This window comes from Tachypleus tridentatus, unplaced genomic scaffold, assembly GCF_004210375.1.
Source record: "Tachypleus tridentatus isolate NWPU-2018 unplaced genomic scaffold, ASM421037v1 Hic_cluster_2, whole genome shotgun sequence".
In the NCBI taxonomy this organism is placed as follows: domain Eukaryota; kingdom Metazoa; phylum Arthropoda; class Merostomata; order Xiphosura; family Limulidae; genus Tachypleus; species Tachypleus tridentatus.
Genome location: NW_027467782.1, coordinates 30376043 through 30402891, shown reverse-complemented (window position 1 = coordinate 30402891; position 26849 = coordinate 30376043). Strand labels below are relative to the sequence as shown.

General features: G+C 31.8%; 1 protein-coding gene and 1 long non-coding RNA gene across 19 annotated transcripts in view; one reads left to right on the top strand and one right to left on the bottom strand.

The window, feature by feature from the left end:
- LOC143242824 (dynein axonemal heavy chain 7-like) overlaps positions 1-23571 on the top strand; it is a 38133-nt gene extending 14562 nt beyond the window's left edge. For 2 of the 18 annotated variants that reach the window (XM_076486359.1, XM_076486358.1), the window contains exons 2-10: positions 658-935; positions 8552-8763; positions 10199-10359; positions 10706-10784; positions 11670-11800; positions 12260-12387; positions 16366-16504; positions 19191-19331; positions 19546-21020. In XM_076486359.1, the coding sequence (XP_076342474.1) occupies positions 816-935; positions 8552-8763; positions 10199-10277 (411 nt within the window). In that variant the 5' untranslated portion in view covers positions 658-815 and the 3' untranslated portion in view covers positions 10278-10359; positions 10706-10784; positions 11670-11800; ... (2 more) ...; positions 19191-19331; positions 19546-21020. Of the gene's footprint in view, positions 1-657; positions 936-3807; positions 10360-10705; positions 10785-11669; positions 11801-12259; positions 12388-16365; positions 16505-19190; positions 19332-19545; positions 21021-21997; positions 22282-22708 lie in introns of those variants that run through there. The other 16 variants (XM_076486362.1, XM_076486364.1, XM_076486363.1 and 13 more) reach the window with 16 other exon arrangements.
- Positions 12352-20515, bottom strand: LOC143242828 (uncharacterized). Its single transcript, XR_013023303.1, has 3 exons — positions 20377-20515; positions 20096-20182; positions 12352-12504 (listed from the first exon to the last, which is right to left on the bottom strand). It is a non-coding gene; the product is annotated as an uncharacterized LOC143242828 (long non-coding RNA).
- Positions 23572-26849: the final 3278 nt, after the last annotated feature.

Genomic DNA, 26849 nt, shown 5'->3' with positions numbered 1-26849 from the left:
AATATACTTTTCTTTCTTCTTTGTGGATAAAAGTTAGTCAACTAATCTGAGTATAATGTTCATGAGTTTTAGACATACACCTTAAATTACTGTAAATCATTTTGTACTGTTTGTGTTCATATGTGATGTTCATTACAGTATCAGAACTTTGTTTACCTTTTTTATTAAGACTTTGATTATTACTTCAGATAAGATAAAAATTTAAACTTTGATTATTACTCCACATAAGATAAAAATTAAAACCTATTAACTGTAAAAATAATGCTTTTCATCACCACACATACATAAGTAGAAAATGAACCCAGCCATTTACTTGTACAGTTCAAATCCTTGGCTGTACAAAAATATATTTTATACAAATTGAGAGTTAAGTATGGTGAGCAGTTAGTTTTAGTTGATAAGTTCTGTATAACAGAGGACTGCATTTTAAAATACATGTTTGCATACCTATACAACCTTCATGCAGTTGTTTACTTGCTTGTCACAAAAAGAAAAAAAATGTTACAGATTAGTTAGAAAACATTAAAATATTTTCTAAACTTTTACAAATTTTTTTAGGCTTTGTAGAGTAGATAAGATGCAGCCATCCAGTATGTTGCACAAAAATATCTATTTGTCTATAGAGTAAAATTTGTATGCATGTCTTTTTTGTTTCAGGAAAATCACATGTTTATTATAAAATTGGTTGCAGTTGGACAGCAGATCAAACTTGAACCAACTCACCATAATCTTGAAACAGTTTTGTTGGATATCTTGGATTCTTTGCTTCATTCTGTCAGAATAATTCCTCGATTTGAAAATCATCTGAATACAGTATGTTTTGGCTCTCAAGTATTATCAAGACACAGATATTAACTGTTCTCAAAGAACAATTCCAGCATCTTCAGAAATACATGAACAACTTTAATAAGTATCTTTACATTTTAGATGGTGAGGTATGTTTTCATGTTATTAAAGTAGGAAATTTATTTGCATCATTTGATCAGTGATCATGTTAAAATATAAAGAATTAACAGTTTTTTTCCATTATATTTAATCATTTTATATTTGATTATGATGGCTAACTATGGGATAATAGAAAAACTGCTTATGTTTGTGCTGCCTAACATGTTACTTCTAGTGGAGCAGCGAAGTGCAAAATTTAGTATGGACCCACAGCAATATTGTGCACAGGATGTACACTGTCCTTTTGAGACAAATTACAGATTAAAAACAAAAACTCCACATATAACTTATTTAGACATGGGAATAATCATGCAGTCTCTAACTGAGTAGGCTTGAGTAATGTGCAGAATGGTTACAGTCATGCCAAAGCCATCCCATGCTTATGATTTTCAAATATCTGATATATCTACTCAGCACACGGGGAGAAGACATAGTAGTCCTTAGAAAGTAACATACAGCGATTAGATCCAAATGCAAGCCCACCAATATCACTCCTAGGAGGGTGCTAAGAGTACTTTCAGAGTTATATAGATATCAGTAAAATAGTAGGTAAAATACATAGTGGCCAAGAGGGATAACATAGAGAACTAGGTTTATGTGCTGATCCATCAAGACTTTCTGTAGAGGCCCTGAAGGTGCATGCCAAGTGTAGGTGAGAAGTGTATATGCACAAACAGCATTTCTGCTTGATATATATATGTATGATAGATGTAGTAAACATTTAAGAGCATTTGTAAAATGGATAAGTTATTCTAAATATATTTATAATTACAAAAACAAACCTCAGCAAAACTGACTGAATTCTAACTTTTTAGCAGTCCCCAAACCCAGTGGGTCAGCAGTAACTTTATGGATTTAAATCTCTAAATTCATGAGTTCAATTCACTACAGTGGACAGAAAACACAGTCCAATGTGTAGGATTTTACTAAAACAACAATAAATTTTTTACTACATTTCTTCATTAAAGCTTTTCTCCCCCTGCTAGTACAGCGGTATGTCTCCAGATTTACAATGCTAAAATCAGGGGTTCAATTCCCCTCAGTGGGCTCATCAGATAGCCCAATGTGGCTTTGCTGTATGAAAACACACACACAAACTTTTTTTATGTATTCTCTTCAGAGGCCATTATTATTAGATATTTTTTTCCTATAATGTGTTTTTCTAGTTTAAGAATTTACTGAAGGCTTTTGTAAATAGAACATTGTGGAGACTTCAGGACCAATTAAATAATACTAAACATTTGCTAGATGTAAAGAAATATATGTTAATGAACCTCACAAGACAAATTAACAAGAATAATTAAATATTGTGTAAATGACAGCAATATAGCAGGTTAATGTAAAACAATATGAAGTTCTGCATTGGACTATGTTAGAAGACTATATTCTGACAGTAAAAATGTTAAATACTTTTGTTACTTGATTTATTAAGTGGAATATTTAGTGTCTGATATTTGTGTCTGTGTTACTTAAGTGTTTTAAAACCAAAAAAATCATAATGTCATTTTGTTCATTAACACTACAATGTGATTGTGTTAGTAAACAATGCTCTGTGTCTTTAGAGAGTTTATTATGTAACTGTGTTGGTAAACTCTTGGTTACATAGTAATATTTGTATTATTTGATAATTGAGTTTAAAGCAGACAGTGTGATTGTATTAATAAACTGTACTTTAGCAATAAATAAGTGTTATTATATTATTAACATATTGTATTATATGTGTTGCATTGTTTTAATAATAATTATTCCAGTATGATCTCAAACACAGCTATATCACATTTCTTCTGCTCTTTGAGCATTGTTAAAAAACTTTTCTCAATCAGTGCACCAGTCTATATATCCCTATCAATTTTGCACCATTTCTGAACATGTACATATCATGTGACTACTTTCCACCAACAGTATTGTGCTACCTATATTGAAGCAGCTTAGCTCTTTTTGCCATTCTCGCTCAATTTTCACTTTTAAGAATTGGCAGATTCTGAAAGAAATACACAAGAAAAATGTTAACTTCTGATATGGTCTTACATCATTTCACACCTTCTCTATTGGTACAGCATTGTTTAGTTATGTTTTTTTGCATGCTACTGAAATATAAGAGATCTCATGAATTGCAAACATTGTGTCAACTATGCATTTCCTGTTACAGTCGAAAATGTTACTGTTAAACAGCTTCTCAGGAATCAGGTTAGACTTCATCTGCAAAGAAAGTTTATGTCTTAATTTGCAGGAAGCTACGTTTGTATGTTCAACAGTTATTTCTTCTTATTTTTCATGTGGCATTGTTTCTGAGAAAAAATACAATTAATGAGAAAATAATTTGGACTCTTTTTCTCCAGTAGCTTATTTTAATCTATTACACTGTACACTTCTTAAAGAGTTTTCACCTTCCACCCATTCCTGTACTGCAATGTCATTCACTTTGGTGGTGAATTGTTCTTCCTGTCCTTTATCCTGTTGCTTCCAGCTCTATCAGGGAATCCATGATAAGTATTTCAACATGAATGCTTCACACTTGGTTAATACACTTGTAGCTTGGCTCCAATACTTTTTGTGTGGCTTTGTCCTTATCTAAAAAAATGGAAGAATTAAGTATTTTGTGTCATCTCTGTTTGGACTTTGCTATGTTAGAAATTTATGTGTCATTTGTCATCTAAGTGTCTTTAGAGGCATTGCAAATGAGATATTGATTATTACTTTGTTGTTTTTCTTTGCATATTCATTAATATTAAATACTGTGTAGACTTAACAAATTTCAAGGGCTTGTTAGGTTATTTTTACTAAGTTCTTTAACTAAATATGTTTAAATTGATTGCAAGTTACACATGATTACTACTTGTAACATCTTATTTGTTATTCCAGCTCTCAAATGGTGCAACAGTATGTCTGTGGATTTACAATATCAGAAACTGGGTTTCAACACCCATGGTGGACAGAGCATAGATAACCCATTGTGAAACTTTGTGCTTAACTTCAGACAAACAATTCTTATTATCTTTTAATAATTTTCTTCATGAATCTTAACTGTGTGCTTTATCATCTTAATTTTTGTTAGTGTAGGACTTAAATGTGTCCTTTTTTCTTTAGGTTAATTTAGAGGATTTGTGAATTAATATTGATTCTTAATGTGTTTTCTAGGTAATTTTTATTGGTTTGCACATTTTTTTTATTATTTTGTGGACTATGCCGATTTAGATGGTTTGTCTGATATTTATCAGTACTTTTTAAGCTATATATGTTTAAATAGCTTGTATGTCACATATCTTTACTAGTAACATGTAATTCACTAATCTATAAGAATGATATTTTTCATTGTTTTTATCTCCATGCTTTATTCTCATAATTTTCTTCAGTGTTGGATGTAATTATGTGTCCTTTGTCATCTAGATTACTTCAGATGAATTGTAAGTTAGATGTGGATTATTAATGTGTTTTCTAGGTAATCTTAATCATTTTGCACAGTTATTATTATTACATATTTTGTGGGCTAGATACACTTAGATGGTTGTCTATTTGATACTTATTAGTACTTTGCTAATTAGGTAGATTTAGATAATTTCTAGATTACATACCAGTAATATGTACTTGATTGTTCTATTTGAATAAATGCTGTTCTTTTTTTGTAATTCTTCACTATGTGCCTTATCATACTAATTTTGTAAACTTAGAACTTAAATGTTTGTTTTGTTCCATCACTGACATGTTTTATTCTTTCCTGGTTACAGAGCTGAGCTTTGCTTTGGTTTTTTTTCTTATGTTCATGACACTAGTAATGTCATTTTATCTTTGTAATCTACAGCTTGGAGTTCTTCTTTCCATATCACCATTCTCAAGTTTTTGGCAGTTCATCAAGCTTTATCCTACTTTCTTCCTTTCTCTATCATGGAGTGGGTGGTAATGTTACATTCTGACATCTTCACTGTAGTAACTCGTATCACAGAGCCAGGAAGTAACAGTTCAAGGTCTCTGTGTTTTCAGATCCTAAATCTCTTTTCTGGGCCCACAATTACCACTTTGTGGTCTTCACTTGCCTTTTCTCCTAAATCTGGTAATGGATTTTTATCTCCTCCCAACAAGATTCTACATGTGGAATAGTCTCTTAATCTACAGGCCTGTAGGTGGATATGTTTTCAGTTGGAGATATCTCATTTATGCCTTTCTCCACTGGATCACCAAATTTCCTTTTCTTTCTTCTTCTGTTTATTATCCACTAACTTTGGGGGGTAGTCGTGTTCAGTCAAGTTTGGAGAATTCTTCACAATTATGCTTAATATCTTATTTGATATTCTTTCAAGAGTTCTATTTTTATTCCAAACTACACTATGTCTTGTTTTACTAGTGGTTCTGTCTTGGCCAATATAACCATCATTCTCACTGCTCCAGCCTTTAGTTGTGTGACCTTTGTCTACCCTTAAATCTGTATTCTGTTGATTTCAGTTATATATTGTTCGTCCAGATGTCACCACACTCTGCCTTCACACATGGCTTTTGTCAGGTGCATTGTTTCAGCCCAGGGATTGACCCCATGTGTTACATCTTTTTTTTTCTTGTACCCTTAGTCCTTCTTTCATGTCTATTTACCACATAGGTGAGAGTATACCTTAAGACTTTGATCTATTTGTTGTGAGTTTTTTCCTTTCTACCCTTCTGTTCATTCTCTTTCCTTGTTCTTCACCTGGTTGTTTGACAAAGGGTTCTCCACGTTGGTCATTTCTAGATATCTGATAGACTTGTCAAACACATTTCTTTTCTGCAGGTTTTGTCATTCCCTTTCATTTCTCTACATTTTTATTATTTCAAGTCATGCATCCTCTATGTTCCTATAATATGGATGATTGGGATCTTAGTGTGATTCTTTACATCTTTACCATTCTTACTTTGAACTTTCATTTTCATGTTCCATCATCCTCTTCCCCCCTCAAGATTTTATTTTCTTCTCCTCATTGCTTATAGAAATCACAAATTAGATATTTCTGTTTTCAATGTTACCTGCTTCTTCTACCATTTCTCTTATGTCATACTGCTTAACTGGTCTTTCATCCCTAAGATTTGTGCTGCTCATGGATGCTGTTTGACTATCACTTTCATCTTTCACTGGTGCTGATGCTGATCAACTTTTGTCTAGTTCTCTCCTTATGATTTTATGTGGTATTTCCTGACTACTTTTGAGGTTCAATTTCCCAACTTTTATACCCTGGAAACCTTTCATTTTTCATAATAACTCATTAGGCTGGTGTATTCTAACTCCTCCATGGAAGGCCCCCACCTCCACAATGTGTTTTCTCACCTTATTCATCATTTTGTCATATCTTTTTGCCTGGTCAGATATGCACTATTGACGTCATGATTACATTATAACACTCACTGTAGGAATGGGATGTTTCAACAAGACCACTTGTAGCATACCCTGTGGTATGTATATGTATATATCATTTGGAGACCATCACTCATGGACTTCCTGAGTATAGCAGAAGGGATTATCACCCATGCTTGCTGACCTTTTGATTGCATTAATTGGGAGTGATATGCTTTTAAAAGTAGGAATTAAAGATACCCATTGTACTTTCTCTAGTGTGATGGTCTTCTGGACTCCCCACCACATTTAATTCCCCCTTTTTTCTTTCAGTGTAACATGGGAGTTCTTACCCATTTCTTAGTTTCTGAAAAGATTGATCATGAGTGAGACTAGAAATTTACTTTACCAGTTAGAAGAGGGCAAGGCTGATCTGCCTTCTTCCATTTCCTCTGGATGCTTTTTATCAGGTGGACTCCTGTCAAAATAAAGTAACAAATAGGTTATAGCAGGCCAAGCCTATACAGAATCCTCCTCTTAAAACTAGGTGCAGGATGACACTCTCCTATTCTTATAGCTGTTTATGGTAGAGACTCCTATTCTCATTAATTCTGGTTGCAGGAGGTTCTTTTCCAGCTCCTACAATTGAGTTTGGGGGACTTCACCTGCTTCTCAGTGACAGATACAGGACATAAGTGCACTGTTCCTATGGTTGAGTAAGTGTTACAAATCTTCCTAATAATTCCAGATGCTGGATATCACTTTTCTGTATTTATGACTGGGTAATGAACGATTTCTGTTTGTGACACTGGTTACAGATATTGCTTTGTTCATGAGGTTGATTTGAGGCAACCCGGTAATGCTAGTTTTGATGTATTATACTTCTTGTTCCTAATGTGGTTTTGGAAGTTTGTCCAGTTTCAGCCAGAAGCTAACTTCCACTTCTTAATTCCTGTATACTTATGATTAGGCTTGTTATGTATATATATAGATAACACAGTCCACGTGGCTTAGCCACGTTTATGTTTATGTCATAATTTATCTTTTTTTCATCATCAACCTTCTAATGCCAAGGACAAGTCATGAAATCTCATTTGTCTGGTTGAGATTGCACGTGTATGTAGCTAATTCTGTTTATATTTTACTGTGGATTACACCTATGTCAGATTCATTTCCTACATCATGAGCAAAGAGCATACCTGTTCCAGAAGTCAGTATGGTACCTCATAAGTGTGTTTCATTTTCATCTCAAAGCACATACATTCATTCAGGGGGAGTCACTTTCCACTTGGTTCCCACATTGTATGCTTAAACTTTGCAGTGTTGAATTCAAGTTTTATATGAAAGGAGGTAAGACCATATTGGAAGTTAACATATTTCATGCACTGAAAATGCATTTCTGATAGCTGCTTACTTCCTCTACCCTTGGCTGGTGTTCTTCTTTTATAACCTGCCATGAAAGTGAGGATTGAATAACAATAGCAGAGGGAGGTAGCTGCACAAATGTAGGTGATGCAAAAAATTAGTGGAGAGTATTCACATGATATGTACATGTTGAGGTATCATGTGAAATTGGTGAAGTATATTAACTGGCAGGCTGATCATGAAAATGTTTTACAATGCTTAGAGGGCAGAAAAAGGTTGAGATAGCTTTATGTAAGACGAAGTAAGTACCTATTTATAATACATTTTCAGTGTATGAAAAATGTCAACTTCTGAACTTTAAAAAAATAATTTTTTTGCATTTTGAATTTATAATTCTGTGTCTAAGGTTTACCAAACTCACTTTTATTATTGATTCAAAAAACTATTTTTCTTTCTTTGATATAGTAAAACTTATGCAATAAGTCATATACATGCTTTTTTTTTGCTTTTTTTGCAAAGTTTTCCTGTAAAGATAAATTCTCTTCATTTACATTATTAGACATATATGAATACTTTTAATTTGATATTTTATTAAGTTTATTAGATATTAAATTTTTCCATCGAAACCTTCTAGTTTTTTTCCACTGAAATTTCAAGAACCTTGTTATGTGATATGCAGGTCTTTGATTTGCACTACCTAACACTGTTTGAACTTATTTTTAAGAACTTCATTCATTGAAGTGTTCAGTTAGAGATGTTAGTAAAGAAAAGAAGGAGGTCCTAATTTTAAAATAGTTTTTGCTATCCTAAAATATGTTTTAAACCTGTAAATTTTGTTCAAATACAGTTTTATGATAACATTTTTTATGTATTTTTTAGTTTATTATTTTTTTATTTCCCAATAATGCATCTTCATTAGACTGAAAAAATCACTGTTTAATATGTTAGAGTGAGAGCAGCTTTGAAGTATGGAGAAAACAGGTTTATGAGTATAAATCCTGGATCAACAAATTTATGTACACTGCAGACAAAATTGTTGATCTCGGAATGTTCCAGTTGGATTTTCGGGAACTTTATGAGTCTTTAGCTAGCCAAACAGAGATCCTTTTGGAAAAGTTATTGAATAACATCTCAAATGAGCACCAGGAAGAAAGTAAAAGGTAACACCATAAAAAATTTAAGCACAGACTTTTTTAATGTTATAAATTCTAATCTAATCAGTTTATCAACAAAAAGCATAAAATGAGAGGGTATTAGATACATACTGTTAATTTAAAAAGTGTGTAGCATTTTTTATTGCACAGTAAATATTAATTTACACTAATAAGTACCTTCACAGTTATGTCATCTAATATATTATCTTATCTACTTGACAATAGTCATTTTATAAATTTATTAAAATATTTTAAAGTTGATAACCTATCCTGACATAAAAAAGATAACAAATAAAAAAATGATTCATAAGTTGTTAAGTTGTATTTTTGTAAAATCTATTAAACAGAAGGAAGTATATATAGAAGGAAGTAAGAATCTATTGTTTATTGGGTTATTATTCTCTACAAATATTCAGAAGAGCTAAAAGGTAACACTGATAATTTGTGAAAGACAATTTTAAAACATATCTGACCCTTACAAAAATTATGTATGTTATAGTCAAAAGCCAACTAGTTTAGAACTACATCAGTTATTACAGATCATAATTAAAATAAAATGCCTTAATGAAAGTCAACCAGTATAAAAAAATTGTAAAATATACTTACTGTTGTAAATCAATGAACTAGAAAATGAAATCCTAAAATCATTAGATTGTATTGAGTCATTTGTAGTACTCTTGCTATTTATGATTTTTGTTGATATAGAACTGAAACTTCTTTTAACTAATAAAGTCTTATTTCATGGTAATAACTATAACCATTTTCGTTTGTTTATTTATATCACTTCTATTCTTCACCTTCAGGTTTTCACCCTAATAAACAAAATATTAGACTTACACGATGACTGGAAATTCTGTACAATTGAGAAAAGCCTTACTATTATTGTTGGATTAACATGTTCATCACCAATGAAGTACTAATGAGTCATTTCTATTAATCAGGCACTAATGATGTGTTAACACATCAATCAGCAAAGATGCTATAACTGTGTGTAAGCAAACAGATAAACAGTCCTTTAGTATTGTACAATGATCATGCATGTGTGTTTCCCTCTTTCAATTAGTAGAAAGTATTTTTTTACTAAAATTTCAGTTCACATGACCTGAGATTTCTGCAGTGCCTTGTTTTGATTACTATTATGGCAACAAGATAGCAAAGTTGTTTAGAGTTTTACTCTGAATGAAACTGCAAGTAATTTACAAAATTCCAATGCACAGTCATTTGAAGAGGATGAAGTAGGTAGTAATTATGAACCTTGTGAGCCTGATGATTCAAGAGGACTGGAGTGTAAATACTAGGTTTTTTTTTCAAACTGCTTCATCCATGGCAGATACAATAACCCAGACACTGACAGTGCACTGGAATACTGGTATAAACTGACAGGTGGCTGATTGTTCAAGCTAAATGTATCAGTCCAACTAATATTTATTTTATTGCATAGCCTCAACTGGTTACAGGTTTGCTACAAGAGGCTGTTCCAGTTGGAATATTCAAACTGCTTATTGTGGAGGATTTTTTGAATAGGATGGTTGCTGAAAGGAATAAGTTTGCTGAACAGCTATTGGAATTGAACTTCCTGTTTTTAATGCCTCTTTGACACAAGTAAGCAATAGAAGTCACTGTACATTATTGGCTTAGTGTATGAGATATAATTACTGTAGCAGTAAATGTATGAAACCACATGTTACACTGTGTACACTGTATTCACTAAAGGTTAAGATACCTGTGTTTGCACATATGATTGACACACAAGAACACCAAGAAGTAATGATTTATTGTTAAAGAAAACACACTTTAATTATACAGATGTGAAAAACTAAACACTTAAGAGAAATTGTTTGATTGCTCTATATATTTAACATGCAGTTTTTGAGTTTTCTTCATAAATGCCTACTTTTATTTAATTTTAACTAACATGGCATTACATGTATAAGTTTTTATCTTGTAGGATTTGTGATGAGTACAAACACATTGTAGATAAAGCTTTAACCATTCCAAAAAGCACTCAGGAGTTGATGAACTCTAAGGTAAAAAATGAAAATAATATTGACATTTATTACGTATGTTACATATTATAATTTATCTATTAGTCTACAACTAATTACGTCACATACATTACATATTACGATTTCAAATAACTAGACATTTTAATTTTAATTTAGAAGATAATTAAATGTCACAATGTATTAAATTTACAATATTTGCCAACAGGATTAATACACACAAGTTTCTTAACACAAACCAATTTTGATATACAAAAAAACAATACAATTTATAATAACAGTTATTAAAAATAATTATGAGAAATAATTATTTATATACTAAAATTTTACAAACTCACAAACAATATTCAGTCTTCTTTCTTGTCTGGAACTGGATATTTCATTAATAGTCCAGGCCCACAACGAATAAATTAGTTTTATGTTGATACACATGCATTTCATTTGACAGGAATGCTAGCTAACTCTATTTGTGGTTAAAGTAAGCTGCAAAAAATTAATTTTTTTTTGTAACATAGTTGATGGTCATTCTCAATTTTTTTTAAGTACAGATATAATCATATACATGTGTATGTGTGTGTATTGTTTTCTTAAAGACAAATACACATAAAGATAGATATATACATGAAAAAAATCCAAAAGGACTATGTTTGAAATGATAGTGTAAAAGAAACGTGTTATACTAAGGAGTAATGTTTACTGTGTTTTTAGAAAAACTTAAAGGTAATGTTTCATAAATATAAAAAAAGGTTTGATAAAATATTTTTATCAAATTAATTATATTCTAATAATTTTTTCTTTGTTAAATATTACTTTTATTTTATGATAAACACTATATATACCTTTATATTTCATATACTATATATTTCAAATTGTGAAGTATTTTCACTTTTTTATTTTTCATTTTTACAGAGAGTGGGAACACAAGTTGTTGATGTTAGGAGAGATAATTGATGAGTGGTTAAAAGTTCAAGCTACATGGCTATATTTAGAGCCAATCTTTAGTTCCCTGATATTATGGCTCAAATGCCAGAGGAGGGAAGGTATGCACTACAACTATTTTAATATTTCCTCAGTGTTTTAGAATTTGTATAAGTAGTATTTTATTGCTTGTGTGAAGACAATTTATATATTATTGTTTTATTTCTGACTTTTTTATTCTCTTTATATACATATTTATGTATATAGCTTAGTATTTTAAACATCAAATATAATTATTAGTGCTTTGTGTAATTCAATTATCTTCTTATACTTATTAGTTGAAATAGAAAAATGTAGTTGTGATAAAAATAAAATGCAGTTATTAAAAACGTTCCATACAGGAAAGAAATACAAATAGAAAACATATTTTTATTTGTTTAAATCTATTGTTACGGTAGCACCACCTTTTAAATAATTTTGTGGTACATTTAAACTTTAAATGTGTTCCAACATCTTAGATGTTTTTTTATATAATTGTTTGAATAATTACATCATCTTAATACTCTTATCATACAATACAGATGATTCACAACTGGAGAGACACCATGAAAGCTGCTGTTTTAGACAGACATGTACTGGCAGTTCTCTTTGTTGAAAAAATTTAGAGAAACTAAAGAAATCCAGTGAGTTGGTGGAACTGATTCAAAAGGTAAAATTGCAGTCCTTTTTGTTGAAACTGTTTAATCTCATTCAGAAGATAACTTTAGTATACTCAATGGCAGTTTTCACCTCTGGGACGTTCCCCATCATAAATTTAAAAAAGTATCTATAAAAATATTCAAGAAAACAAAATGGTAATAAATTTTCACTACCTAACTTAAATAAAGATATATACACATATAAATCAAATAAACAAAATAGTTAATTGTTTTTTTTATTTGTTTATATTTTATAACGTTAATATGTCCTGCTAAGCACTCAGCTGTTGTCACCTTCACTTCACCACTGATATATAATTTTTATAGAAGTCTGGCCAACTGTTACTGAACACCCCTCCTTACATCCACTTCATTGCTAACTTTTACTCCAACTTTCACATTTCACATCTGTAAGCAAATTGCTAACATAAATGCACATGCCACTCATGTGCTAGATGCCATTTGTGGACCACTCCACTTTTTCTTGTGTAATTGCTTAGTTTTAAATTATATTTTGCTTTCCACAACATTTCAGTTAATGACACAATTGTTTTGCTATTATCAATGTGTTTTAAGTAAAGTTTTGTGTATATTTTACTTTTAAAATCAACAAAGTGGATTGCATATTTCCAAATAAGCTCAGTAAATTCACATTATTATTGCACTTGTGTTTAATTAAACCATCATTTTCTGAATTGTATTATATTAACACTGATAAATATTTTAGATAGTTCACACTTTTCACAATAATACATTCATTAATATAAAAATGTCTTACTTCTGAGACCATACCTACCTCTTCACACAGAAAGCAATCTTTATTGTGCATCTGCCTGAGAGATTTGCATTCCACAATTCTTTAGACAACTTCAACCAACACTCACTAGATTTCTCATGATTTTCACCATTACATAATGATGTTATTATGTAATAAAAGCCCTCCACTAATATGAGCATGACATAACCTTCCTGTGCACTGAGATTTTCCACTGAGATTCTTCATTAATCTTCCTTAGCACTGTGTGTATTTGATGTATTTTGTTGTATTCATAACTTACAGAGGTTTGCAATCTAATAAAGGAACTTTGTTTTCTTTAGTTTATCAAACTATGAACTTTCAAGTTCATGCAACTTTGGCATCTGCTGAGATGAGGAATAACCTTGCAATAGTCAATTTCCTAATTTGGCTACTGAAGACATGTTAAACATAAATGGCATGATAGCCATTGTGCATAGGGTAGTAGGTTTTATTATGCAGCCAAGAATTATTTCCCTCATTCTGAGAAGGAATATGATGAGAAAGACAACTTTTACTGTTTGTCTCCCCCTTCTGGTTATGCTTTGAGAACCTCTCTTGTTGTTGAGGAGAATTTTCAGACATCCTCATGCTATTTGGACCTTATCACTCTATCTCTCATTCCATTGTCTTACTATATTTCCCATTCTCTACGTCACAACTCCCAACTTAAATAATTTTGATTCTTTTCCCATCTTCTGATAATGATGTTAATATTGCTTCCTTTATAGATCTACCCTATGCCAGTGATCTTATTTCTTGTCCTTCTTGCTTTCTAATTCCTTTATCATGGCCTACAGTTAACTGAACTTCCTCCTTCTAGAGTCATAGACCTTGAAATCTCTTTTGCCTGTTTGGGAGCAAGCCCACTGAAGTCGATTTCACTCTCCAGTGCTTAGTTCTCTTGTATTTGCTTAATACTACTTTCTGTGTTTTATTACCTTTCCTCTCTTCACTTCATGTAAGAGACAATTCATGCCAGTGATCTTATTCCTTGTCCTTCTTGCTTTCTAATTCCTTTATCATGGCCTACAGTTAACTGAACTTCCTCCTTCTAGAGTCATAGACCTTGAAATCTCTTTTGCCTGTTTGGGAGCAAGGCCACTAAGGTCGATTTCACTCTCCAGTGCTTAGTTCTCTTGTCTTTGCTTAATACTACTTTCTGTGTTTTATTACCTTTCCTCTCTTCACTTCATGTAAGAGACAATTCATCGAGCCCTACTTGAATTTTCAGGCAATTCCTGTTCTCTTCTCCTTTCTGCCATAGTCTGTACTACTACTCTTTCCCTGTTTACTTGGATCATTATACTCCTCCCACTTCCTATATTTTTACCCCTTTTCCTATCTTATCCTTTTGCTCAATACTCTTCAGCCTAGTGTCAGACTTTCTGGATTCATCAATGACAATGGAGCAGATTCAGTTGTCATGGGGCTGGTCTTTGTGATATGCACATCTTTGTTAACAACTATCTGCAGTTAGATGGGTCATACTTGTTAGCTTTCATGGACTGTCCCTTCACTTCTCTCTCAAATTACATCTATCTTCAATATCTGGAAGTCACTGTGCCAGATCTATTGCACAAACAAGTCATAGAGAGGGTCTTACTTTCACCTGTTTGTGGTCCCCAATAAAACTGGGGACTGGAGGCTGGTAATCTACCTTTCCACTTTGCATGGAAAATTTCTTTACTCTTTGTTGGTTCTTTTTCCTTGGACTTTGGATGAGCAAGAGTGGCATCTCAGATATGTTTCTTCATATTCCCAATTCTGAGTCTTAAAAATATTTCAAATTTGTTTCTTGAAATCATTCCTTCCAGTTCAGCGATCCTTTTTTCTTTTTAGCATTGCATTGACCTCCTATGTCTTTAACAGAACAGTCAAGGTTTTTGTGTACCATCTGAAAGAACTTGCTCTATGATTTTCATTATTGCATGAATGATTGGCTTCTTCTGTCCCATTAACAGGAGAAGTCTTACCTTCATACTTTCCTTCTGTAGGAAACTGTCTTTGTAGGATGGCTTGCCAAGACTTCTAAGTTCTTTCTTATCCCATCAAATACCTTGTTTTTCTGGGAGTATTTTTTCAACTTCTTTCTCAGCTGGGCTGAATCTTACCCTGTCTATCTGCAAATGATGGAACATTCTCTCACTGGGATGTGAGTCTGTCCTACTCGTGTTGCCTGAGAGACTCTATTGTCTTTAGTAACTATAGCTTTCCTGAAACTGTTTATTCTACTGGGCCATGCTCATATCAACCATCTCTGAATGCCCTTGTGCAACCAGTGTAATGAATCACAGGAACCTTTGAACCTACTGTTTCTCTTCTCACAGACATTTTTGAGTGGCTGTCTACCACTTCGATACCACTATAAATGTGCACCTACTTCCACCCAAATTTTTCTTATGCCTTTTTCACCAATATATTCTTACTAGGAAGAGAGGCATCTCTGAATGACAACCTTATGTTGAACACTCTGATCAAGGATGTATCTTGACTTCAGCTTAATGTACTCAAACTTTTGGCAGTACTTTGGGCAAGTTCCCATTTTCTATCCCTCCTGTTGGATCATTTAGTTACGGTTCCCTCTTTAAACTTCACAGTCGTATCTTATATCAAGTGTCAGAAAAGTATCAGATCCAGGACTCTTTGTTTTCAAACCCTATACCTTCTTTTTCTTGTGTCACTTCTCAATACACTTGCCTTATTGTCTGTCATGTACTATATGTTGTAAACCTCAATGCAGGCCATATATCTTGACCAGACTTTGTTCTGCCCCATGGAATAGTTTATTGACTTTGGGTTTTCAGATGAGCGAGCTCTCTCCTGGGGAGTCTATGCATCTGTGCTTTTGCCACACCTCCATGATTTTTATTATGGGCCCTTGTGGCACCTCTTTGACTGACTTTTTATTGTAATATTTACAGACACTTCCAGAACTTATGACTTGATCATTACTTATGTTTGTTATTAAAGGTAACACTATTGCTATTGTAAAGTTCTATGACCTATTGTAAAGATATTTAAAATTCCATATTTATGAACAATTCTAGCCATTCCTACATAGGCCATACTACTGCCTGCCTGATAAATGTAAACATTTTTCTACACAAGTGCAAAGATGTAACAAACAGCAAACTCTATGTATAATCTTTTAAGGCCCAGTCTCAGATTATAAAAAGAATAAACTTTACAGATTATCTGGACATAACTCATATGGAGAGCAGTGAGGGTGAGAAGAGTTGACAGAAACAATATCTACCTCTTGTGCTTGAGGACAGGTAGAGAAATGGCTTTTACAGTTAGAAGGGATTATGAAAGATAGCATTCACAAAGTAAGTTTCTTTAGGTTCTGTACTTACATACAATAACATGTACATGTGTTAGAACAAGAAAATATTTTCTTATTCTTACTGTTTTATAGGACTAATTCTTTTATGCCATAACAAAATATGAATTTCAATGCTATGGCAATGCTTCACTGGTCTCTGTTCAAAATTGAATGAGCCTTGTTGAGAATACTTATCATTCTTTAGAATTTCAATATACTTGTACCAAGGGCATGTAATAATGTTTCTGCTTGAATGAACATACTGATCAAATTTGGGATATGCTAAAATAAGTTAATTGAATAGCACTCCACAACTAAACCTTGATAAAAACAGTGTTTAATACTATATATTAAATTTTGTTGTCATGCCATGGCCCAACAAGTATAAATAATTGTCAGTAGAGTAGAGATTTTAATAAAAGCTTTACATAATGCTGGTTGGATTACCCTGATAATTGGCTGCAGGCTTCAAATGTTCCCAAACACTGTCAAGTACACCCCAGATCATGAAACTGAGATAAATAAATTTGAAAATAGAAAAGGAAGAGGCAGAATACCTTAACACAATGACACTTGTGTGTTTTGTTTATGCAGCATTTGCAACAGAAAAAAGACTGCTATTGACCTCATGCATGAGATAAAGACCATGTGCTAAATGATAGAAAAGTACATTCAATTGTATAGCTGTTAAAAAAAATTAACTTTGATCTCCAAGTATTTTCAAGAGACTGAGATTTGCTAAAAAGTACAAAAACTGAATTATTGATGATCGGAAAATGGTGTTATGGACAGGTAAGTACAAGTTTGAAATATTTAGTTCAAAGCATTGATTGTATAACTGAAGGAAGAAAAGTGAAAGTTACTTACCTCAATTCATAACACCTACCATCAAGCATGGGAGGAGACCGTGTGATGGTTTTGGAATGCTTTTCTACTAATGCAACAAGAAACCTTTGCAAAATGGATGAAATAATGGACCAGCTCATGGACCATCAGTGATTAGCATATTAAAAGATTCTACTACCAAGAAGCTAATGACCTTGAATAGTTATCCAACCCATGCAGAAATTGTTTAGGTAAGGAAGAAGCTGCTGGAGTAACTCAAATGATGCAATGGTCCCCACAGAGCCTTAATCTTGACCAACTTGATAAATCTGGAATTTGATAAATCAGAAACTTGATGAATCAAATGCTACTACCAAAGAAACTTTATGGGAATGTATTAGAGACATTTGGAGTAAAATCCTAAAGGATACTTTTGTTAAATATACTGCAAAAATATGTCAAAGACTGTCTGCAGTTATTAAAGCAAAAGGGGGACATACACAATATTAAGTGTGTGTTGAACTCAAACACTACCACAGGCTTTCTGTTGCACTCAATATGAAAATTAATAAAATTCTGAAATTTCACATTTACCTTCCATTTGAAAGTAACCTGAAATTGAATTTATGACTTTGTGCTAATATCTTTGCACAGTTCTGGAAGAATTTCCAAACTCATGCAATTATCAGTGTTACCTATTCAAAGAAACAGAATTTTAAGTCATGATTATCTTGGAAATATGTATGTGAGTAAGAATATTATAGAAGTTATATTGTTTATGCATTATGTATGTAAATATTATCAATTTGAAAAATGCATAAGATATGGTTTGTTTTTTTTTTACCAGTAAGGAAAAATGTATTTAATAACATGTTTTGGATTACTTTTGTAGTTAACAATTGCTCTTATATAATGCTATTTATACATATTATTATGCAAATAGGAAATTATTTTTTTCTATATATATATATAATGATGCATCTTTTTATCATTTATAATTAAAAATAACATAAAAATTATTCTCTTTTTATATTATAATTTTATTTGAAAAGAATATGTTTCAGCACAATACAATCAGTGTGTAAACTGACATTTTTTATATCATTTTGAAGCATGAGAAATTTATAAGCCTTGCTATTTGTGTATGTGTGTGTTTTGTAAGATTGAGAAAGAAGAATATGTAAGTAATTAAGGATTACTGTATCCTGTGTGTCAAAATATATGTGATGTATTTTGTACTTGAGAGAGTAAGAAAAGTGTACTTGTCATGTTGTATCTCATTATTCTGTTTATACCTTGTAAGGGTACCTAACTCGAAGTTTTTGTAGGAGTAGAAATATTATATCAATATTTTTTGGCAAAATATGTATTAGGAATCATTGTTTTGTATTATATTTGTATGTGAGAAGAATGTACTAGTCATGTATTACATTAAGATGTGTTATCTTTATGAATAAGTCATGTTTTTTTGTTTTTATAGGTACCATGTGTGGAAAGTAAATAGATCATGTATTTTGCTAGATAGGTAAAAATATGAAGAGATTGTGTTTGTATTTATTTTATTATGTGTGTGAGAGAATATTATTTAAATCACAGGTCAGAAGTTTTTCACTTTTATAAGTAGGAAAATTGTATGTAAGTTATAGTGGATTTCAGGCATTTGTAAGTAACAAGAATGTGTAAATCAGGGCTCATTTTACTAATTTTGCAATGTTTACTGAATATTTTTGTTTCATGTATTAATATTTTGACTATATTTAACAAAATCTGATAGGATAACATAGGAACTGGAATTTACATATTCTTAATGAGCATGCCTTGTACATTCATTAAAAATAAATTATTTGCTCTTTATGGTTTGATAGGTGATATCTATATCTATTAGATCACATTGTGAATCTCATCGTGAGTCGTGGGTAATGAAATGGCCAGGATAAGCTATTCTCTGTGTTTCTCAGACATACTGGACAGCAGACATTCATCAAGCTATAAAGAATGGACTAGAAGTATGTTGTTGATTTTACATTAAAAGTTTCACTAAAATGATGTTTGTAAATGTAACATCTGTTGAAATATTTTGTTATTCTTCAAAACATGTAGTTTGCAGTTTGAATACTTTTAATAAGGTTTTGAGATAAATACACTGGAACAACAAAATCAAATATTTTAGCATTGCATTACAGTAATTTACTTTTTTTTTTACATTGACTACAATTTCAGGCTTTGGATAAATACTTGGAACAAAACAATAGGCAGATAGAAAAAGTTGTGACATTAGTGAAAGGAAATTTTCCCCAACAGACAAGGACAACCCTTGGGTGTCTGGTTGTACTGGATGTGCATGCTCGAGATGTGTTGGCTACTTTAATAGAAAACAAAGTGTCATCTGAAAATGATTTTATATGGTTAAGTCAACTTAGATATTATTGGCAGGTTAGAGCACAGGTTAGATGTGAACATCAGTAACTAATAATGCTAGAAAAATATAAATGAACAAATTATAGCTTAAGATGAAGAGGTGTTGCCCAATTTCATAATATCAATTAATATTTCTTGTTTGTTTGTTTAGTTATTTTGTAAAAAGCTACACCATGGGTGTCAAAACCTGATTTTTACCAGCATAAGTCCAGAGACATACCATTATATCACTGGGGGCTAACATTTCTTATGTAAATGTATGCTGAAATTTGATATTAATGCTAACCATAGAACAGTTGAGATACTTAATTTTATTATTGCTAACAGGTAAAAAATCACTCGAAATATTCACCTCGACAGGAAAAGAATGCTTCAGGTATGTGATCTTAATACTGTCAACAGGTAAAGAACACTTCAGATACTCAGTTGTAGGCTGGTGCTACATAGAACATCTGTTATTATAAAAACAATGTATTCAAATTAACAACTAAAATAAAAGGAAATACTGGAGCCAGTTATAAAAAGTTCATAAGCCATACATGATAAGGCATACTTCTGATACAATCTTACTTCTTCTTACATAATAGCTTTCCTCTATTTGTGCTGCTTTATATATGCAAATGTTTCACTCACCACTAGTATTGAGGGTCCAAATTCACTTGTTTCCCAAGGGTATTACTGTGTTGTAGCATGCAAATGAGCACGTGACAACTCTTCACCAATAGGAGTGTGACACACCCTTCTAGTGTAGCTGACTTTCTCTTTACTGAAATTTACATGATTCAGCACTCACTTATGCACATGTATAAAGTTTTTGCTTCTTCCTGTGATTCATACTTCACTTTTTATCATAACATTTTCTGTTAACTTTACTTAGTTTGTGGAGGGCTTTTGATAATTTTTCCTTTACTTATTATGAGTTTGCAAGTTTATGTGATTGTTACTTCACCTAGTATAGATTCAAAGGATTTTATTCCTATTAAATGCTATGTTGGCATTAAAACTAAAGGTTCTTTCTCTAAAGTGCTGCTGTTATAAATATATTATTTAGTGTCAGTAATTGTCCAGAGGGGATGTTTTAGCATGAATAACTGGATTATCTCTGACTTTTTTACTTAAAAATTATTCTCATCTACTCACTTCTGAGATATTAATTTTGAGGAAATATTTTTTTGTCTAATGTATGATATGTCATTTTCAAATTGTTGCCACGGAAGTTTCCATTTCAGCTGTATTGTGAGATAGGAGTATACTAATTAAACAACTTTAGAAGCCTCTTCAATGTGGTATTGTTATACAGTTAGCTTTGTTGATAGAATTTCAGTTAGAAAAATAACAATTTTGTATAAACCATTACTGATGTTCCTGTGATGCCCGTCTTTCATTATGTATATCTTCATCTGACAGCGATTACTATTGGTATGTATTTGACTCAAAAAGTAGTGCAGTATTGAAATCAAATCAATCCTGTGCTGAGACAGCTCTTGGAAACCAGCAATAAACTCCAGTTTTACTTGCACAAGCAAATAAAAGTAGTGATACATTCCACCTGAAAAGGATGCCAGTTTGGCACAGTTTAACCTTTTAGCTTATAATTTGTACCCATTGTGCAGCTTGATATGCTTGATAGACTGAAACAATCAAAATAATGTGTCTTTCTCAAGGACTTGACAACCATGAGATGAAAGCAAAATGTCACTGAGCCTACAGCTCCTTTGTATTGAATCTTTTGAATCTACCACACATTGAGTCATATCGTATTATCTACAACTATATATGAGTGAGGTTAATAAGGTTTAATAAAAGAAATAATGTGTTGCCATAAGTTAGCAACCATTATATCAGTTTTCAGTCATGTTTTCTAACTGTCTTATGTAAAGTAACCTTCATCCCTCTTATTCTTGAAGGACAAATTTGAAAATGGTTTTCTCAGTTTAAAATGTTTAGTTATAGAGTAAAATGTCGAGGTGTATATGCATATACGAACATGACACGCAGAAGTTAGGTAAAGCACATTTCTTGATAGCTCATTTATTAAGTGGTTTAAATACTACTATATTTCTTTAATATTACCATCTGTAAAAAAATGATATTGGAACATATTCTAAGTCAAACTGTGAAAAAATATATATATATATAGACATGCACACTAACATGTATATTATAAATGACAGTTTAAGTTGGTCTTAAAATAAGGAAAACATTCTGTCACTTTGAGAAGTAAGACAGCAATTATGCCACCTTTTAATTTTAGGATGAAAAAATGATAACTTCTGTGATAAGCTCATCTCTGACATATGGCTATGAATATTTGGGAAACACTGTTTGGCTTGTTATTACTCCTCTCACTGATCGCTGCTAACGTACCCTCTTTGGGGCATTGCATCTTCATTTGGGGGGGGGGTGCTCCTGAAGGACCAGCCAGACACTGGTAAGACTGAAACCACAAAGGACTTGGCCAAAGCTGTTGCAAAGCAGTGTGTTGTATTTAATTGTTCAGATGGCCTGGACTATATTGCTTTAGAAAAGTTTTTCAAGGTAATGTATCCTCTGCTCCTCATGAAATAAACAATTTCTCACTGTAACAAATATCATTTCTACTGTATGGTAATGAGGTTAAAGATATCCACTAAAGTCACAATACAAAAATACAAGTGAAGTATTAATACTAAATGAATTGTCAGCAATACACTAGTTATGCTTTTTAAAAATGTTTGTATTAGAATCTAGTACGTACCACTTTTTGAACAGTTTGTATTTTCAGTTTACAGTTGATTGTAAATAATTTGTAATTTATTATGATCTTTAATTCATTAATATATGTATATATTGTCTTTTATAAGAAATGACATTCACAAATGTATGATGAAAGCAAAATTGATGGCTAACTTATATCAGAAGTTTTCTATAGATATTAATAATTTTTATAGAATAATTTGAACAGAGCTTAATGTTTTATTCTAAGGGTCTTGCTTCCTGTGGTGCCTGGTCCTGTTTTGATTTAAAAGTTCTATCTGTAGTAGCTCAGCAGATCTTAACTGTCCAACGAGGAACAGAAATTAAATTAAATCCAACATGTTCGGTATTTATCACCATGAATGAATGTATGACTAACAACTCATGTTTTCGTTTAATAACTTTCTTTATCCATATTACAGTTTTACTTAACTGCTGTTTAAGAATGTCTAAACAGATTTGAAACCAATAAAAATATTTAATATACTTTACAATCATGTTTCCAAGTCATTGGTATGTGCTTCGTATAGTATGTTCCATTCTTTTTTTCAGTTTAGTTTTACTAACTTTTTTATTATATGTCTGTAATATATTTAATTTATAATGTATATAAGATATGTTGTATAAAATTGTTAACTTAAATAGTATTCCGCAAACTATATTTGCCGTATATAAGCCGGTCTGAAAAGTAACACGCATTCAGCAATAGACATTACATGCATATAGTGTGGTTGTATTATGATAAACACTTGTTGAGAATCTCTGTGGAACTATACAGAAAATGTAACGGTTAACAATGTAATAGGTCTAACACTAATGTCTCATGTTAAGTGTAAATGTATGTTATGTTCTAAGGTTTGTCGGGTTTCATTTTATTCACTTTTTATGATTACACTTCATTATTAGCTTGATATCTTGTTTAGAAATAACCTAGATCTTATGGCATATTGTCGACATTAGGGCTGTTAATAAGTAAAAATCCTATTCTGAATTAGCTGTACTAATCCCGAGATTTATTATCTAATTCTGATCACCATTGGTTTATTAGATCAGAAGTTAATGAATATAATAAACTGTTTGTCTTTTAACAATTTTGATGGATCAGTTTAGTTTCAAAAACAAATATTCTGTAATTCATATAAAATCACATCTAATAATGATTTCTGACTATAGATGGTGGTAAAGATTCAATACCGAACTTTTAATTATCAGACGGTCACTGCTTTCATTTGTTGAAATGAAAATAGGTCGTTAGATGTCACAGTATCTCGTAAAAAATTATATCATGAAAGAAAGCTTCTTCAGTCGCCAGTCACACATCATATCCCATAAACGTATTTTGAGGATTGGCAAACTAAGTTTTAAAACTGATCTGTTAATGTCACGTAAGTGTGTGTGTCCCATTAACATCACTGCATATGGGGTTTTGAATACTGTTCCTAATATGTTTTCCAATGGCACATAGATCTCATAATTTAAATTACATACAAGTTATTTGAATTTTAAAAACAAATTTTCTATAATTCACACACGTAGATATCGAAATTGATATTCTTTTTTTATTCTATCGTGTAGAAATTGTTTACAAATTTTGTAGAAAACAAACTCTTAGTTAGATTTATTTATTATTTCCCTCATCATAATGACATTTTTTATTATTATGTTCCTAAAGAAAAATATAAACAAATTGAAAAAAAGAGACGAACATTGATAACAAGTGAATATATATCATCACTCATCTAGATTTTTCGGGGAAAAACTCTACTTTTATTTTCAAAACACATGTTGGAGTTGGACTTTTGTGTGTGAACTTGGTATCAGGCTAACTGTTTGTAGCCCTTGTTTCTTTATCCAATGCTCATTACAAGCTTTTCCAGCCTGTTCACACGAAAACTTTGTATAACTTGAATGTCAACTGTACGAGAATTTCGAAAGTACCGAAAAACCAGTGGTATAAGATACATATGTTATAAGCGTGCAGAACATCTTTCAAACTTTTTTTGGAATAATTACACTCATACTGTTCACAGATTGTAGCTACAAGCATTGGTATTAATTAATATAGCAATATTGTTGTAATAACTAATGAATGTTTCATAAAAAAAAAATGTGAAAGGTAAAGTAATATTTCCTCACCACGCAGTAGTAGACAAGGCTACAAACATTAGATGCAGTAGCACAGCATCATGTGAGAAATAGTAAACACCAGACACGACAGAGTAAAATAAATTATGATTTATTTCTTAGGAAATGTGAAAGAAAACATAAAGAAAGCGTAATAACGTAACCAGAAGAATATTTGTAGGAGATGTGACCCTGGTCGTGAAAATCAAGTTTGTCACATAATAGTGTTAAATGAAAATAAACCTATAGCAGAAAACCTCATAAAATGCCAGAGATAGACGAGTGTGAAACATATGTTTGAACAAGCGGTAACAGAGGGCAGTATCAGTCATTATGTATCCCCGGTTGCATAAGGTCCTCAGAAGAACGGAAAATTAAAGTTTGGGGAAGAATTTAAAAAGTGATTGATTGTTGTAACAGTTGAAGACATTTATCTGTTACGTAATATACAGGAAACTAAAGAAATGTCAGTTATTGATAAAAGAAATAGAATATCTAAGACATATGACAATGAAAACAGTATTGAACCTGAACTAAAAAGTTAGATATTCCTGCTTTTCTAGGATATACAGAATTTTGTAGTAGGTTTACACCACATTTTGAATTGTTGGCAAACCTCTAACTGAGCTAACTAAGAAAGAAAGAGAAGTTATTTGGGCAGATAAAAGACAAAAAGCTTTCGTGAAATTAGGACACGCTGCATTAAAATCACTCATTTTAAGTTATTCATTTTTAGTTACTGAGGCGTTAGTAAATAAATTATTTTAAACATATATATTTCAGGTTATGCTATAAATGCAGTGTTGCCATAATTAAATGAAAACAAAAAAGAACATCCTTTAGCTTATTACAGTAGACATTTACGAAAAGCTGAAGTAAATTACTCGGTCTCAGAACAAGAATGTTTAGCCGTAGTATATTGAATGAAAACCTTTTGTTGTTATCTGTATGGTAGGAAATTTACTATCATCACATGTCATGTACCATTAAGATGACTAATAACATTAATGAACTTTTCCTCTATGTTAGCCATGTTGATCATTAGTAATCCAAGATTATGATTTTGAAATAATTCATATAACAGGCAGAGAACATTCTAATGTGAATGCTCCATGTAACATAAGTGTAGAGTCGCTGAAACTGATGAGAATAGTCTATTAACAAAATTAGAACCGAAAATGAGGATGAATTAGAAGTAATTAAAATCATGTGATTAGTGAACAAAATAAAGATGAGTAAATAAATAACTTGTGTGTCTGATAAAAAAGCGAATACGATTGTTAAAGTATTTTAAAATAACATTGTAGCTGGACACGTTGTACTCCAGTATTTAATGTCGGATATAGAAAGTAACTTTGTTTCCAAGTTAATAAAAGATATTTCTCATTTGTTAATTGCCAAAAACACAAAAAAAAAGAACTGAAACAACTGCTTTTCATTTAGCTCCAACCGTATTAGTAGAAAGATTCAGCAGAACTTTGTTGGATATGATGTCTCAATACTGTGAGAAAGATCAGAATACTTGGACAGAGCTTTTTCATTTATTACGTATGTGTTGAAAATGAGTCTACTTTCGAAAGTCCGTTCTTTCAACTACATGGTAGAGATGTACTGCTGCCTAAGAAAGAGATAATGACCTCTAAAGTATTTATTATGCAGTGATTACAAGACTGAGTTTTAACAGAGAATGCAGTTCGCTTTTCAGTTAACTGTTAAACATTTAACAAAATCTGCTGAACTTAGAGAGAAACAAGGAAACAGGTTTGTTTGTTTTGAATTTCGCGTAAAGCTTCTCGAAAGCTATCTGCGCTATTCGTCCCTAATTTAACAGTGTAGGACTAAAGGGAAGGCTACTAGTCATCATCACCCACCGCCAAGTCTTGGACTACTCTTTCATCAATGACTAGTGAGATTGACGGTCACATTATAACGCTCCCACAGCCAAAAAAGAGAGCATCTTTAGTGCGACAGGGATTAGAACCATCGACCCTTACGTTACGAGTCGAACTCTTAACCCACCTGGCCATGCTGGGCTCTTTCTGGATAGTATCTGATTGTGCGTGCACTTTGATACTTTTTTTCTTTTAGTATTATTTGTTGGTCGTTATTGCAGCAAAGGTCATGTAAATGATCCAAATATATTCTGTTACATTTGTCGTAAGTTTGTTGTGAGGAATCAATGACAAAATATCACAAGATTTCTCAAAAACATGCAAGGCTGCAATACTCGGAATAAAAAAAGAAAT